The sequence below is a fragment of the Aphelocoma coerulescens genome, chromosome 10 (assembly GCF_041296385.1).
Source record: "Aphelocoma coerulescens isolate FSJ_1873_10779 chromosome 10, UR_Acoe_1.0, whole genome shotgun sequence".
Classification (NCBI taxonomy): Eukaryota; Metazoa; Chordata; class Aves; order Passeriformes; family Corvidae; genus Aphelocoma; species Aphelocoma coerulescens.
The window spans coordinates 16,220,661-16,234,736 of NC_091024.1; the positions used below are offsets into that span (position 1 = coordinate 16,220,661).

Sequence of the window (14,076 nt, forward strand, 5' to 3'; positions counted from 1 at the left end):
GGATCATTTTTTACTGGCTTTCTACACTACCTAGACTAGAGGCTCCAGGCAGAGAGCACCTGGGGCTTAGAGAGAATTTAACCTCCTTTTGGGGTGAGAAGAAGATAAATGACACTTTGAATCATGTCCCATTAGGCACAGGGCCAAGCAGAGGAGGCTGGACAAGAGAGTGCTTCTCTCTTCAGAACTAGGAGTGAGGTAAACAGCAGCTTATGTAAGTTTTAGGCACACTTAACCCATGGCACAGTATCAGCTCATAAGATCCCTGGCAGTCTCACAAGAGGTGTGAAATATGAAATAGGAACTTGATTTCTAATTGGATCATGTAAATTGTTCAAGGCATTAAACAGCAAACGATACTTGGATGAAGGGAGAAAATTGCTGAGCCAATCAAATACATCAGCTCTCAGTATCTGCAAGAGCTGGAAGAAGAAGCCATTGTCATAATGCATCACTCCCCATTTCATGCTGTTAACAAAATTACAGCAAGAATAGCAAAGACTTTAAGACTTCTAGAACACCAAACAAAGAGTAACACTGCAGAAGACAGCATGTGCAAATGGTGACAGGACCTCTTCTCTTTTTTGGCTGAGAGTGCAGAAAGTATTGTGGACATACCAGGTGTGAGCAGAGGTGGCACGAGGCCCAAGCACACGGCTCAGGGCAGGGTGCCTGCAGTGCCTCTGACCAGCACCACCTAGAGCCCGTGAAAAGCAAGGCTAGTGTGCAGGAACACGACCCCTGCTTCTCTGTCCGACCAGTCAGAACTCCAGCTTGTGGTCCCTTCAGTTTGAAGGAACACTTTGACAAACCCTTCGTCACAGTGTATCCGTCTACGTACAGATTTAATGCCACTTTTCCACCCCTTTGTTTGAGAAGGATCAACTTCTTCTAAAGTACATAAATAAAGAGTCATGCAGCTGGTTTTATGAAGCACCATGTCCCACGATTCAGAGGCAAGAAACAGCACAGTATTTCAAAGAACACAAACAGTACACGATAATTACATGGCTGATACCCTGTAAGTATGCTGACTATTCTATTTGCATTGTTCAGAAGTGAAGAGGTTAGACTTATTTACATCCAAGCAGCTTTAATTAAGCTTTGAGATAAATGCTCTTAAAATGAAAGCTGGGATGATTATACCTCTCTCCACATTGATTTTAGCCTAGATGGCTATGTATGCAGCATGACAAAAGGCCCAAAGGCTGGAATCACACAAACAGGAGAGCTACAAGCGATGAGTCCTGCACCTCTCTCCATCATATAGGAATGAAAACAAAAAATGCAGTGAAATTGTGACCTTACTGAAGTTGACTGCTTAAGTGTGGTGGAGCTGGGCCACAGGTGCAAGGGCAGCAGCAGTGGGAGCTGCTGACCCCTGCCAGTCCCCACTGAGATGAAGTGCTCCAGCTGCACTCACTAACAGCAGCAAGGACATGGGCTACACTTGACCCCAACAGTGCTGGGCAACCCCAGACTTCTCTGGAGAGAATCGTGCACTTCAAGAGCTTTATATGTCAGAGGTTCACATTAGGCTGCAGCCAGAGAGTGCAAGGAGCACTACCCATTGCGGAGACTGCAACTCCATGGGCAGACCAGCTCCCTGGTCCTGAGTGACAGCACACAGGCACCAAGTGAGGGGTGGGAGAACCTAAGAGAGATGTCCCAACTGGCACGACACAGGACTCAGACATCAATTCGCTCCTGTCAACATGCGTGCTTCATCTTCCCCTGGCACCAAAAAGGAAAAGGGAAGCAAACGCTGATTTAAATACATTTTTCACAAAAGTGGGAATCCGTGGTAACCTGTGCAGGCAGACAGGCTCAGTGGTGGTACCTCAGGGGGCTTCCTCCAGTGCACGGAGCTCTCCAAGGCTGTCAGCAAGCTCCCTGCTGCAGCTAACCCCCACTGTGGAGAGGGGAACAGCACCCCGTGAGTCACTGCCGCCCTGAGTCACTCCCTCGTGTTCTCAACAGAAGGTGCAGGCAACTGGGAAGCAGCCTGAAACTGCACCGAGCTTGCCAACCTGTATTTTGCAGAACTTCTCAGCCTAAATGCCTCCAGCAAGAAAAGTGAAGGAAAAAAAAAAAAAAACAAAAAAAAAACAAACCACCAAAAAAACTGGGCAAGCTAAAGACTTTGTTCAGCAGAGGGAGGTTACAGGATGAAGCATAAGGAGAACTTCCATCTCCCAGACCCCCTAAAACAGCTTTCTGCTTCAACTTTCCAGTCAGTGCCTTTTTGTTTTTATCCAAGGAGCAGAGGTCTGCACTGTGCAGTCACCCTTTTTCACATAACTTAGTTATTCTTGGAGGACAGAATGCTCCCCTCCCCTGCTAATGTTTATTGCAAAAAGGAGAAAAAACCCTGATCTTCAAAAAGGAAGAAGACAGTTTCTGTACCATTAGTTATGTGCATATCCCTTAGATATCAGTCCTCAAGGAAAAGACAAACCACAAAAGGATAGAACTACTGCTTGCTCGATCTCAGGAGTTATCAGCTGTAATTGCAAATTACAGCTCACAGATAAATACAAGAAAGGTGAATACTTTTTTCTTTCATTGTGAATAAAATACCCCAGAAAAACATTCTAAAATGTATCAAGTCTGACTGTAATAACATTCTTGTAATATGCAGTTATTTTGCACACTACAAAAACTTATCTCCTGGGAATGGAAAGCAAAACAAAAGAACATGCTGCGTCTCAACTTCCTCCAACACTAGATAGAGAATTGCAAAGTATCTACTCAGGAGAGACACAAAGATTTGCCAATTTTGATTTAGTACATATAGTTTAGAATATACCAACTTAGAACTCTGTTGTGTAGTCAAGATGAAATACCAACAACCCTGGTAGTAATTACTACATGATAGTGATCATTTTTACACTGTACTGTAGGCAAGAGAAGCAAGAAGAAAGATTTAAAACCCCTTAAGGTTAAAACTGAGTGCTCCATCATCCTAGAAAAAACCTCCAAACATGCTAGGTTCTCTATAATGGGGAATGAGTAAAGAAATCAGTCTCTTTCACACAGTGGGGAAGTACTTGATACCAAGAGGACTCAGTTCTTCACTGATGTTTCTAGACACTACTCTCCAAACTAAAAAATGCCAATACAAGCATTCAGCTCCCCCCTGCAGAGCTAAGCTGCAGAGCTGCAGGCCCTTCCCCTGAACCAAGTGAACCAGCTGCCATCTCCCCCTGACCCCCTGCATCAGCTCACTGAATAAAGCATGAGGACATTTCGTATCAGTGCACAGCCCACACCCCAAACACCAGCAGTGCTCAAATACCCTCCTCTGCAACCTCATCCCGGGATTAATTTTGTTTTGTTTCATTAAAAAAAAGGGTAGAGAAGTCCCTGAGTTGTGTCTGTAGACCGCTTGAGTTTTGCCCCAATTATTCAGAATGATCCTAGAAAAATTACTTTTAAGACCACATTACCAGCCGGTGGGAACAGGCCCACCATTTTAGCTAGGCAAGAGCTGCACATAAGTTTAAAGAGTCTGATCTAGTGAGATGTTCAGCACCCACAGTTTTTGCTGACTTAAACAGGACAGAATCTCCTTACTTGAAAGGAGTGTCCCCAACTGAGACTTGTACAGAGCATGCAACTGCCTTTGATTTTCACAGAGTGAGACATAAAGACAGATTTCCTCTTTTATTTTAAATCTCGAGAGTCTTTCAAAGAGCCTAAAAAGTACATTTCAGCAATAAACCTCAAAAACCAATCTTATCCTGCGAATGTAATGCAACAAATGTTTTAGGTACAAACAAGTCATTCAGCTCAATCATATGAAATTAAAGCAGCAAGAAAACAGCCTGTCAGCTAGCAATTCCAAAGGCCAGATTCTGTTAATATTTAGTCAACAGGAGTTCTGTACTGGGGTATTTGCTAATTTGGATTTAACTTTCAGTAGTGCCACAGTGAAGGTAAATTTAAACACGCTTCAATTTGCAAAGCAACCTTTTTTTTTTTAAACCTATGGCAAGATATTTTTCCATAGGCATTTGTATACTGGCGAAAAACACTGAGTAATTACCAACGTGGCAGGCTGGTGCCAGGATACATGACAAAAAACACGTCAAAAGGTCAGGCTTGACAGACTGGGAAAAGCTCACCCGCATGAAGCAGCAGCGCGTGAATCCCTGTCCGGCCCCGGAGCAGCCCGGCTCTGCCGGCTCCGGAGCATGGGGGTCGCTACAAGGAAAGCACCTGGGGCGGTGGGACAGCGGCAGCAAGGGAAATCCTGTCTTCTGCCCAGCTGCAGCTCGGCTTCCCTGGAAAAATGCAGCAGTTTCCAAAAATCCTGTGCACTAATCAGGAAACCAGTGGAGTCTTTTTCCTTAAACAGGTATTTTTTAATGACTGAATTTTCACTTGGAGACACTGTCAGTAGAAAAACTAGTTGTATTTCCAGTGATCCCAGCACAGACCCCCAAAGCAAAACAATTTTCCTTACAACCTAGGAACAACAGATTGTACTCATCTGGTCCATTTTCCAAAAAACAACAACAGACTGAACTTTATGTTCACACAGCAGTAGTCAGGACTAGTACCTCAAATGCCACCTTAACAATAAATACACCAGGGTTGAAATAGCTTAGAAAATTTACATCAGTCTTCCCACCAATCTCTATTTAGGACATATGAAAGATAATGCAACTATTGCCGGGTTCCTGTCCATACTTTATAACTCATCAGTGGACTGAACCCTTCTGTCCAGGCCTGACGATAGTACGAAACAAGTGCTTGAGCTCTCTGCAGCACTGGGCCTGACTGACCTACCTCTCTACAAAGCAGGGACCAGAACATGGTACAATCCCACACTGAGGAAACGATCTCCCTGTGTCGGGCTCACCTCTGGTTCTGTACTGGCCTGACAAATGAATCCCTAGTTCTACTTCAGCGCAGTGTATTTGCTCATCAATTCAGCACTTTAGCACTATTCTCCTTGAAGTCACCCCGGACGCTCCTGACAGGGAAGACATTCTCTGGAATAAGATCTGTACCAGTGACTATGCCGGCAGAATGATCGGATTTCTTTGCAAACTTCACCAGTGAGCACGTAAAGTTGCCGTCTCCCTTAGAAGTGTCAGCTGGCTAGCTGACTTGCCCGTGTTACAAACTGAGAATGCAAGGCTTCCTGGATCCTCTACAGATTCACAGCAGTTGATACATAATTTTTAAAAGCCCATCAACATAGAAAATACTTCTTCAGTCATTAAGAACTTTGATGCTTCACCTCTGCCTGTTTTCTTAGAAATAAGTTGGAAAAAAATCCTCTTCACGCTCTGTCTGAAATGAGAAAGTTTCATTTCCAAACACGCAGCCTGTCTCAAAGACGTGCCCAGGCTCTTCCCATGACTGGTCTGTACCCAGCACTTTAAGTGCACGAATGCAGCTCTCTCCATGTGTGACAGCTGGCCCAAACCTGGACACAGGCTGAGTGCTTTTCAAAATTAAAGAGAATGTGTTTGCCAGAACATTATGTTGCAAGAAAAATAAAACAACTCACAAATTAACTTCACATATTATCAGTCTGGGCCACCTAAATAGCAATAGGAAAGGGATAAATACTCCCTTTTTCCACTTAAAAACGAAAATTAAGCCCAACGTAAAAATCCCATATTCTCTTGAAGACCACAATTTTTTGCACTTTACCTTCAGAACTATAAAAGATTAGAACTGCCAAAAGACGCCACCACAGAAGACAGAATAAACAAGACACCCAATTCACCTACAGATTTTGCATTTTTCCCCTTGTACTTTCGAGCTTAAATAAACTGCATTCCCTGTTCTACTGGTTTACTTCTTTCAAATCACAATATTGGACTGTGGATCTATTATTTCATAGCAGTCAGAGGCCCTTTTAAGACAAATGACAACACATTTCCTCCAGCTGAACCCTGTCCAGCAAATTAGAGAAAGGATAAGAAACCAAGGAAGTTTCTCAATGCACTAGAAAACGAAATACTATGAAACATGAATTAAATGTACTATAGAAGTAGTCTGTAAAAAGTACAAAGACCTAAGCATTTCCATAATAAAGCCACTAGGAATTACACTTTAAAATCCAAAAGCTAGGTCTGCCAAGATTTTACATCAGTGTGGAAAGTGGTTTAAATAAAATTCCCAAGAGAATAACAAATATATTTTGAAGTTGAATTGCTATAAATCATCTGCCTGCTCTTTCACAACACACCTTAAATCTCTGTCCAGAAACATATAACATACTCACACCCTCCAATTTTTTTGTGTGTGTGTACTTTCCTCCTTTTTAAAAAATTTGTTTATTTAATTTCACGGTTCTAACAGGCTTATGAGGGATATGCTGAAAAACTGTTATCAGAATATGTAGAATTCTAAAGGACTGCTAAAATATCCATGTAGTTTGCACTTAAAAAAAATGCACTTCCTTTTGTTAGAGACACAAGTATTTGAATCAAACCAATTACATTTTCTTGCCAAATATATTCAGCACGGCTAATGATTAATGAATATAGTGCTTTTCTTTTTATTCACATAGGCTTCTCTCCAAGAAGAAAAGGAAACCTAGTAACTGAAAATTACCGTCCTTAAACACTATGCTGCTACTGGTGTGCATTACCTAGTGCCTTGCAACGTGGAAAAAAAGGAGACAGTCTCTAGCCCCAGCAGAACTCAATATTCTTTTTCCAAGTAATTAGATTTTTTTTTAAAAGAAATTTCGCCTAAAACTCAATTTAAACAGCACACATTTAGTATTTTAGTGGGGGCATTAAATTCAAATGCCAACACTTAGAGACTTTAGATTGCTGTAAAAAATATTGCATGTAAGCCGGATAGTTATTTGGTTTAGATTTTTTTTTTCTGTATTTTAAAAACCCCCAAACCTTTAACTTTAAAAATACTGCAATGCAAAGCTCTACTGTGACCTAATTTTATTAGGAAACAGGGCAGACTACAAACGTACCTCTAAACTTTTGGTATCTCATCAAAAACTTCGTTTGACTGTCCTCAGTCTGACACTGCCCCTCATTAAGGATTCGAATCCGCAAGCAGAGAATACTCCGGGTTTAGAAAAAAAAAAATCACTAAGTAACTCTGGTCTTTCCTTTTATTCCAAAGCCTTTGAAAGATGAGCAGCTGTCTGAAGACGGCATTTTAGCCCCATCAGCTACCCAGAGGATGCTGCACGTCCTTTCCCCTTTCCTAGAGACAGATTTTACAGACTGCGTTTTCTTCACGGGTTTGTAGAAAGCTCAAGAACATCTCGTCTCCGCTCTGAGCGACTCCAGCCACGGCACCGCAGCCTCTGCCTGCCCAGCGCCGTGCTGGCACATCGGCTCTCCCCCTCTAACTTGCAGGCGCCGCTGTAAAGTGCGGCGGCTCCGCGGCGCTGCCGCTGCGCTCCCGCCGGCACCGACCCGGGGCTGAGCCGCCCGTCCCCCCGAGCGCTCCCGAGAGCCTCCCGCCGCTCGGGGGCCGCCACCCAGCCAGCGCCGCCCCGGCCCGGGGAATGAAATGAGCGGGGCCGGACCCCGAGCGGCGGCCCCGGCGCGGCGAGCGCGGAGGCTACGGAGCACCGCGACTCCAGCCGGCCCGGCTCATTTCATTCCCCGGGCCGGGTTCGCCCGCGGACGCGCCTACCTTTCATCGCGGCGAGCACAACGCACATCATTTGTCAGCGGCGAACGGCGGGGAGCGAAGCGGAGCGGAGCGCGGCGGGCAGGAGGCGGGGAGGGGAGGCGGGACGGGCCCTCGGCGTAAAGCACCGCCGCCGCCTCAGCAGCAGCCGCCGCCTGCCAGCGGAGAGCCGCGCCGCGCCGCCATCCCCCGGCCCATATGAGGCTCCATGTGACCCGCTGACACGGAGCCAGCCCCGGCCCCCCGCCTTGTTTACACCGCTCGCCCCGTCCCCTCCCCTGCCGGCGCCGAGGGGCGGTCACGGGGTGCGCCCGGCCCGCAGCGCCGCCTCCGCCGCCCCGGGGCTGCTCCGCCCGGCCCCGCCGCGGCCCGGCCCAGCAGGTGCTGCACGGCCCGGGGCTCTGCGGGGCGGCCCCGCTGCCGGGGCGGCGAGAGCGGGGCTGGGCCGGGTGCCGGACCGGAGGCAGAACGGGGCGGTGGCAGCTGGAGCGCTCCCGCGGTGCCCCAGAGCAGCTCCCCGTCCCTCGGGCCCCGGCCCGCTGCTCGAGTGCGCGTTTGTTCCCACACAGGCCCCCCCGAAGTGTTGTTTTAAGTAAAAAATAACCGTATTGCCGCTACATTTTGGCACAACGCTCTGCACTTAATAGTCGTTGACTTGATCAAGCAGAGCAGCATTTACATTTTAAATCTGTCTGGTGATGGGTTCATGCTTTCTTAGGATTTACTTGGAACGTCTGAAGCATGATACCACTGCTAGAGATATTTTCATCTATTCTATGGCATCGGATGTCACTGGACTGTCAGTCTGTGAGATGAAGTTTTGCATTCATGGATACACACACATCCACACTGCAAGAGGGATAGCGCATGACTGAACACACACAGAGAGACGAAAATAATCCAACCTATTAAAAAACCCCATACTTAGCTGAAAATTGCATTAACAAACCCAGTATTTTTTTCCAATTCCTGTCTTAGCCACTGGAATAGACTGTTACAAAATATAAAAACACACACAAAAATTGATGCACTACAAGCTGTTTAAGAGGGGACAGAATATACCATTTAATTTTATTTAATCAGAAGTATAAGCATTTAAAGAAAATAAGACAAGGGAAAATACACACAAACAGAAGCCAGAGGAACCATCTTAATATTTGAAACAAAGTCCTATAATTAGAAAGCCTTTATGAGATGAGGACACTGGAACAATCTACTATTAAATGGCCCTTTATGGCTAATTCTTACCTATTTCTTTAATGAGTTCTTAATACAATATGATATTATTTAAATGTGATTTGATCCAGGTGTACTTACCATTTATCAGTCTAGTCATTCAAGCCCCATTAATGCAAAATACTGTTTTAAATTCTCCTTATTTTAAAAAAATTTGAAAATTAAAAATTCCAAGAGCTCATCTGCTGCAATAGTGTAAACATAGGAGATATCTTTGTCATAATTTTTTTCATCTGTATTTGCTATCCTTACATTATGCCATTCCTACCAATAGCCCATGTCTAGTGAGATATGGCTCAGAAAATTTACAGTGGTAGTGACCTGGTCCCAGATGGGTTTGTGCTCATGGAGTTTTATCTGCAGCACAAGCTGTAAAGTTGCCATGTACTGAACAGAAACCTTACAGGACATTCTGGACTGAATCAAATCCCACTAACAGTGGTGCTCAGAGCTCTTCAGAGCCTGGAAGATGCTGCTTTTGCACATGGGCCAACTGTGGAATTTAGATGCAGCCAGAAAGCTTGGAGCATGCACAAGAGAAAAGAATGATGTCTTAATGTATTGTAATGTGGAGTTAGATCTTTGTAAACATTTTACTCTGACACAGCAAGTAATGTCAGACCCATGGCCTGAAAAATGTCACAGTCCATTAACACTAGTTGTCTTGTCAGATGTTTAACCTTAAGGTACACAGCATTACATTATTACTGATCTGGATTTGTTTCCAGTCCAGCTGAAATGCAACTGGTAATCTGGAATGACATCTGATGTGCTAAACGGCTTCAATAATAAGCAGATGACACAGATTTTGCATTCTTACAAATGCCTTACAATGGCTGCTTCAAAAAATTATAGAAGATTTGTCATCAGACAATTTTAAGTGAGAAAAGCATACCTAAAATAGTTTATTATTTGTTATCAATAACCCATCTAAAGCCGTCTGCTGACTTTTGGATATGTAAGCACATCCATTCGCACTTGGGTATTCTGTCTCAGATTGACCTCATTATAAAAACTCCATCCAAAATCCATTTCCTTCCCCATTTACCAAACTACTGCAATAGTGAAAGTCTCACTGGAGTTCAGACATTGTGTCAGTGACAACACAATGTGCCAGTCAAGTAATACTGAGCTCAGTATTACAGTACACCTGACAGGCAATTGCTCTCGCTGTTTGTGCAGCAGGGTTTCATTTGACTGATAGGAATGCTTCCCAGTTTCCAGAAGCTTGTCGTCTATCCTGCTTGTTCCTTAAGCTTTTGATAGATACCCATGAAACACTGCAAGACTGCAAACTCTTCACAGGAGTGAGAAACTACACCTCAGGTTACACTCAATTCTTGCCTTGATTTCTGCATCCAAAGACCTCCTTAACATGTCAAATGTATTTATTAATGGTTCAGACTGAGCAGTGGCCTGCAAGTAGACCCTGATCACAGCATGTGCTCATCCTTTGAGCCGCTGTGGCACAGCCGAAGCACACCCAAACAGCCAGGAACTGCAAACGTTAGATTGCTGCTTTAGAGATGGGAACAGATCGGGGAACCTTGTCAAGTATTGTTCTGTGTTGTACTGATATAAAAGGTGTTCAGCTTGTCAGCCTAACCACAAGCCTCCACAACAATCTGAGGGAAACAACTGCCTCTAAAAACCTTTTCAACCCTGCTAGGCAAAACAGAGAAGTGTTAAATTGCTAACAGAGAAAGGGGAAACACCTATGATAGCTATTAGCACTGGTAATGCAAGAGACAGTATTAATTGAGTATTCTAAGCACAGGACAGAAAACATTGAGAAGCTTGCCTCCTCCCCCTCTTTTTAAACCTACTGAGCAAAGTAAAGAATTCAGCTTCCAAGATGAACCAACAACTACTCCTAACTACTTGTTCAAGGACAGCCCCAAAGAGAAATAGTTTAAATGCAACTAATTAAACAAAGACGTTTATGTTGTTCTGACTTAGAACATGAATGGGGAGCATTTCTGCAGACTGTTGGGTTATGTTTTGCATTCTTGTCTAAGTGAAGCTGCATGGTTAGGCTTAATTCCAGAAGAATTTTGAGACCTACTTATCACTAAAATTTATGTAAATACAGGACACAACCACCACCCTTCTTCCCTACCTAGCATAGAGGAAAAAAGCATTCTTAAAAGAAAATGTGTCATGTAATCCACCCCCTGTCTGAAGGAGGTTTAGCCACACAGAGTTGTTATGAAGCTGAAGCTGTCAAACCACTCTGAGGTACAGCATTTACCCACTGCTCTATCACTGCTACAAACACAACTGCATGCAAACCTCTTGCAGGGCAAGGGCTGCATGCTGCATTCTCCCATGGAGATGAAAACCTACTTACTGGGAAGGAAATGTGATAGAAAAACACTACAATACATCATCCAGGGCCTCCACATTTTCAGCTTTAGCAGAGACAGCTTCTTCACTTTTTAAAAATTACCTAGAGCTAGTTTTACACATAGGCTTTCACTTAAAAAAGGGCTTAGACTGGCAGTATAAATTCACATAATCATGCATATTTTTAATTGTTTTTCTGAAGTCTTCATTGGCTTGCAATGAAATCAGTTCTTTAAAATGTTTAGGAAATCTTGTATCAATTCAAATAGGTAACAGTAACGCTTAGAAATACTCAAGTACTTTTCAGCACTTCAAACACCTATAGAAAATGTTGAAAATTTCTTTTCAGCACTTAAAGAGCTCCTCTGAGGAGTTAAACTCTGCCCAGAGATTGTGATAACAGCTGCTGGTAAATGGGAAAAAGCAGGTGATACTGAAAGCAAAGCCCTTCTCCATTTGCAACGCAATCACATGTCCTACTATCAGGTGAAGCATTCAGCTACCAGCTCACATTAGGGTTGCAGGTCTAGATATGACTAGAGTTTAAAACATAAAAACAAGTTCCAAGCATCAGAACACTCTGCTTTTGCCTTTTTGGCTTCTTACTCAACAACAGCCATATGTGAAACCACACAGGTGCAGCGATCACAACAACCTTGTTTACCAAAGACACCCAAAACCAAGTGTAGGAAAACTGCAGCTCTAGATAATCTTTAAAATCATAATTCACAATTCTGTTCACCCTGTTGACAATCAATTTTTAAGTGGCTTCCAACTGATATATGCAACACCCCAAAAAGAAAATGATCGCACCTTAACACATTTCACCCTCTAGATTTAGTGGTATTTTAGTCTTCATTTATTTCTAGACCTCCAAGTAGCACACTGTCGAAGATGAATCTAACTGAGGTTGTCCTCATTAAGTTGCCTCTTTTTCATCTATTTAAAACTGCTACTATGCTGACCCTGCAATCATTCCATTTTGCTTCAAAGTCCCTTCCTCAGTTCCTGCTGAGGAGGTGTGCTTTTGTGCTGCGTGGGCCTACAGCTATACGTCTTAATCAAGTCATTTTAGAGACTACTCCACAACTCCCAATTAAGTACATTGCTATCCCCAACTGTTGAACTGCTTGATGTGCTTTGCCAAACAGCTGCTGCAGTTCTGCACCTGGTGAAATGAAGTATGAGTTGGCAAAATGTTTTGGGGTTCATCTGGATGAAAGGTAAATCTAAAGTCATTATTATCAGCTAGGCATGCTGTTGGTAGCAGAAGATTTTAAACATCTAGTCAACTGAATTTTCAGCCGGCTGCCTCTCACTTTGAAATCCCTTAAAAGGATATAATATTTTCTGCTTTTCAGAATCTAAGGTAACAGCAGTACACTTTGGAAATAAAGTGATTAGAAAGATGAGATTATCACCAATTAATCATCTGCCACCTGCAGTGGGAAAGATTACAACATTATGAAGAAATAGATCAAACTGGACTTGGTAGCATCCCCCTTTTGTCTACACCTAAAAGAGGGTATGAAATGATGGGTATTGGATTACTGACCACACTGCCACTGCCGAGTCCCTGTTTGACAGAGATTCTCATTTATACAGTTTTGAAGGATCAAATCTTCCTACAACATCCTGACAAACAGCAAGAATTGTTTGAAAGCTGTTAAAGCTCTCTTTTTCATGCATAATCTTGCCAGGGTATTTTGGCCAGTGTTGCTTGCCAAAAACCGCAGCTATGTATTGTTCTGTATATCCCTTTTGGTGGGGAAAAGTCAATGGACGGTGCATAAAGCAACTGCTGATTGTCAGCAGCACAAAGACCAAGCAAGATCCTAATTATCCTCAAAGAAGTAATCATTAGACCCTTCTTTAAGGATCATTGCCATATAATAATTTTTCGGAATAAACAGGCTCTCCAAAGAACCACCTTTTCCTGTAAATCGACCAAAAAAGAATCATGCTGGTTGTAGTGAAACATCTTCAGTGTATTTTAGAATCTTCAGAAGTCCTTTTGTTCCTTATCAGCTTAGTGTAAACTGCTGTAGCACAGAGTGGACGAAGATGCTCAGTTACCAACTGAGCATCCTGCTGGTGACAGGTGACAGCAGATGCCTGGATGCAGAGGTCCTGTCACCTGGACAGGTGCTGGGGCCTTCTGTAGGCCGGCTGACAGTTGACAGAATCCTCTATGTGCTTTGGTCTCTTTCTGAAAAATACCTTATTAAAAAAGTTCTTACTTCCCAGAAAAGCCTTTGGCCTATAGCATTTTTATTGAATTTTATGGGCAACAACTGGGTTTCACAAAGTGTTAGGTCCATTTCCCAAACCTTTGTGCATACAGCCATTTGCAGAAGAATTGCAATGCTCACAGGGATGCCCAAGACCAGCCTGGAGCATTTGCTTCCCCCAGCAAATGTATGACTGAGCTGACTACTTGCTTTAGATCATTAGCCAGTTATATACCAGGGATAAATAACAGGTTTTTTTCCGTTTTTTTAATCCCTGGACTTCCCTTTCTGCCCTCTTTTGCACCACCAGAGATAGCCAAGGCAGGAGAAATGGTGGTAGTGAACAGAGCATGAGATGAAACAAGACAGGTTTCCTGCTCAGAATCTTCCTCACAAATGTGTCTGGCCAGATGCAGCACCAGGAAGCAACCTTGGAGTTTTCTGGCCTTTTTCTAATAAATAGTTCAACAATCAAGATGATATGGGCATATCCCAGTGGGTCCTCTGCCACTCCATGTGCCTAGGGCATTAACAGCGCTTCAGTCTCTTTGTCTCCTCGCTGCTTATGGCAATGCTCTCATCTGTTGAACAGACTGAATGCTTCAACTATGCTTAAGAAAAACCAGAG

The 14,076-nt window shown here is 43.6% G+C and overlaps 1 protein-coding gene across 42 annotated transcripts in view; it reads right to left on the bottom strand.

Annotated features, from left to right (window-relative positions):
- Nucleotides 1-14,076, bottom strand: part of RORA (RAR related orphan receptor A) — a 480,592-nt gene that overhangs the window by 58,833 nt on the left and 407,683 nt on the right. Inside the window, exons 1-2 of one of the 42 annotated variants that reach the window (XM_069026311.1) lie at nucleotides 7,639-7,840; nucleotides 6,962-7,056 (exon numbers count right to left, since the gene is read on the bottom strand). The exons of 40 other annotated variants lie outside the window; for them this stretch is intronic. In XM_069026311.1, the coding sequence (XP_068882412.1) occupies nucleotides 6,962-6,983 (22 nt within the window). In that variant the 5' untranslated portion in view covers nucleotides 6,984-7,056; nucleotides 7,639-7,840. Of the gene's footprint in view, nucleotides 1-6,961; nucleotides 7,057-7,638; nucleotides 7,841-14,076 lie in introns of those variants that run through there. One more of the 42 variants, XM_069026310.1, reaches the window with a different exon arrangement.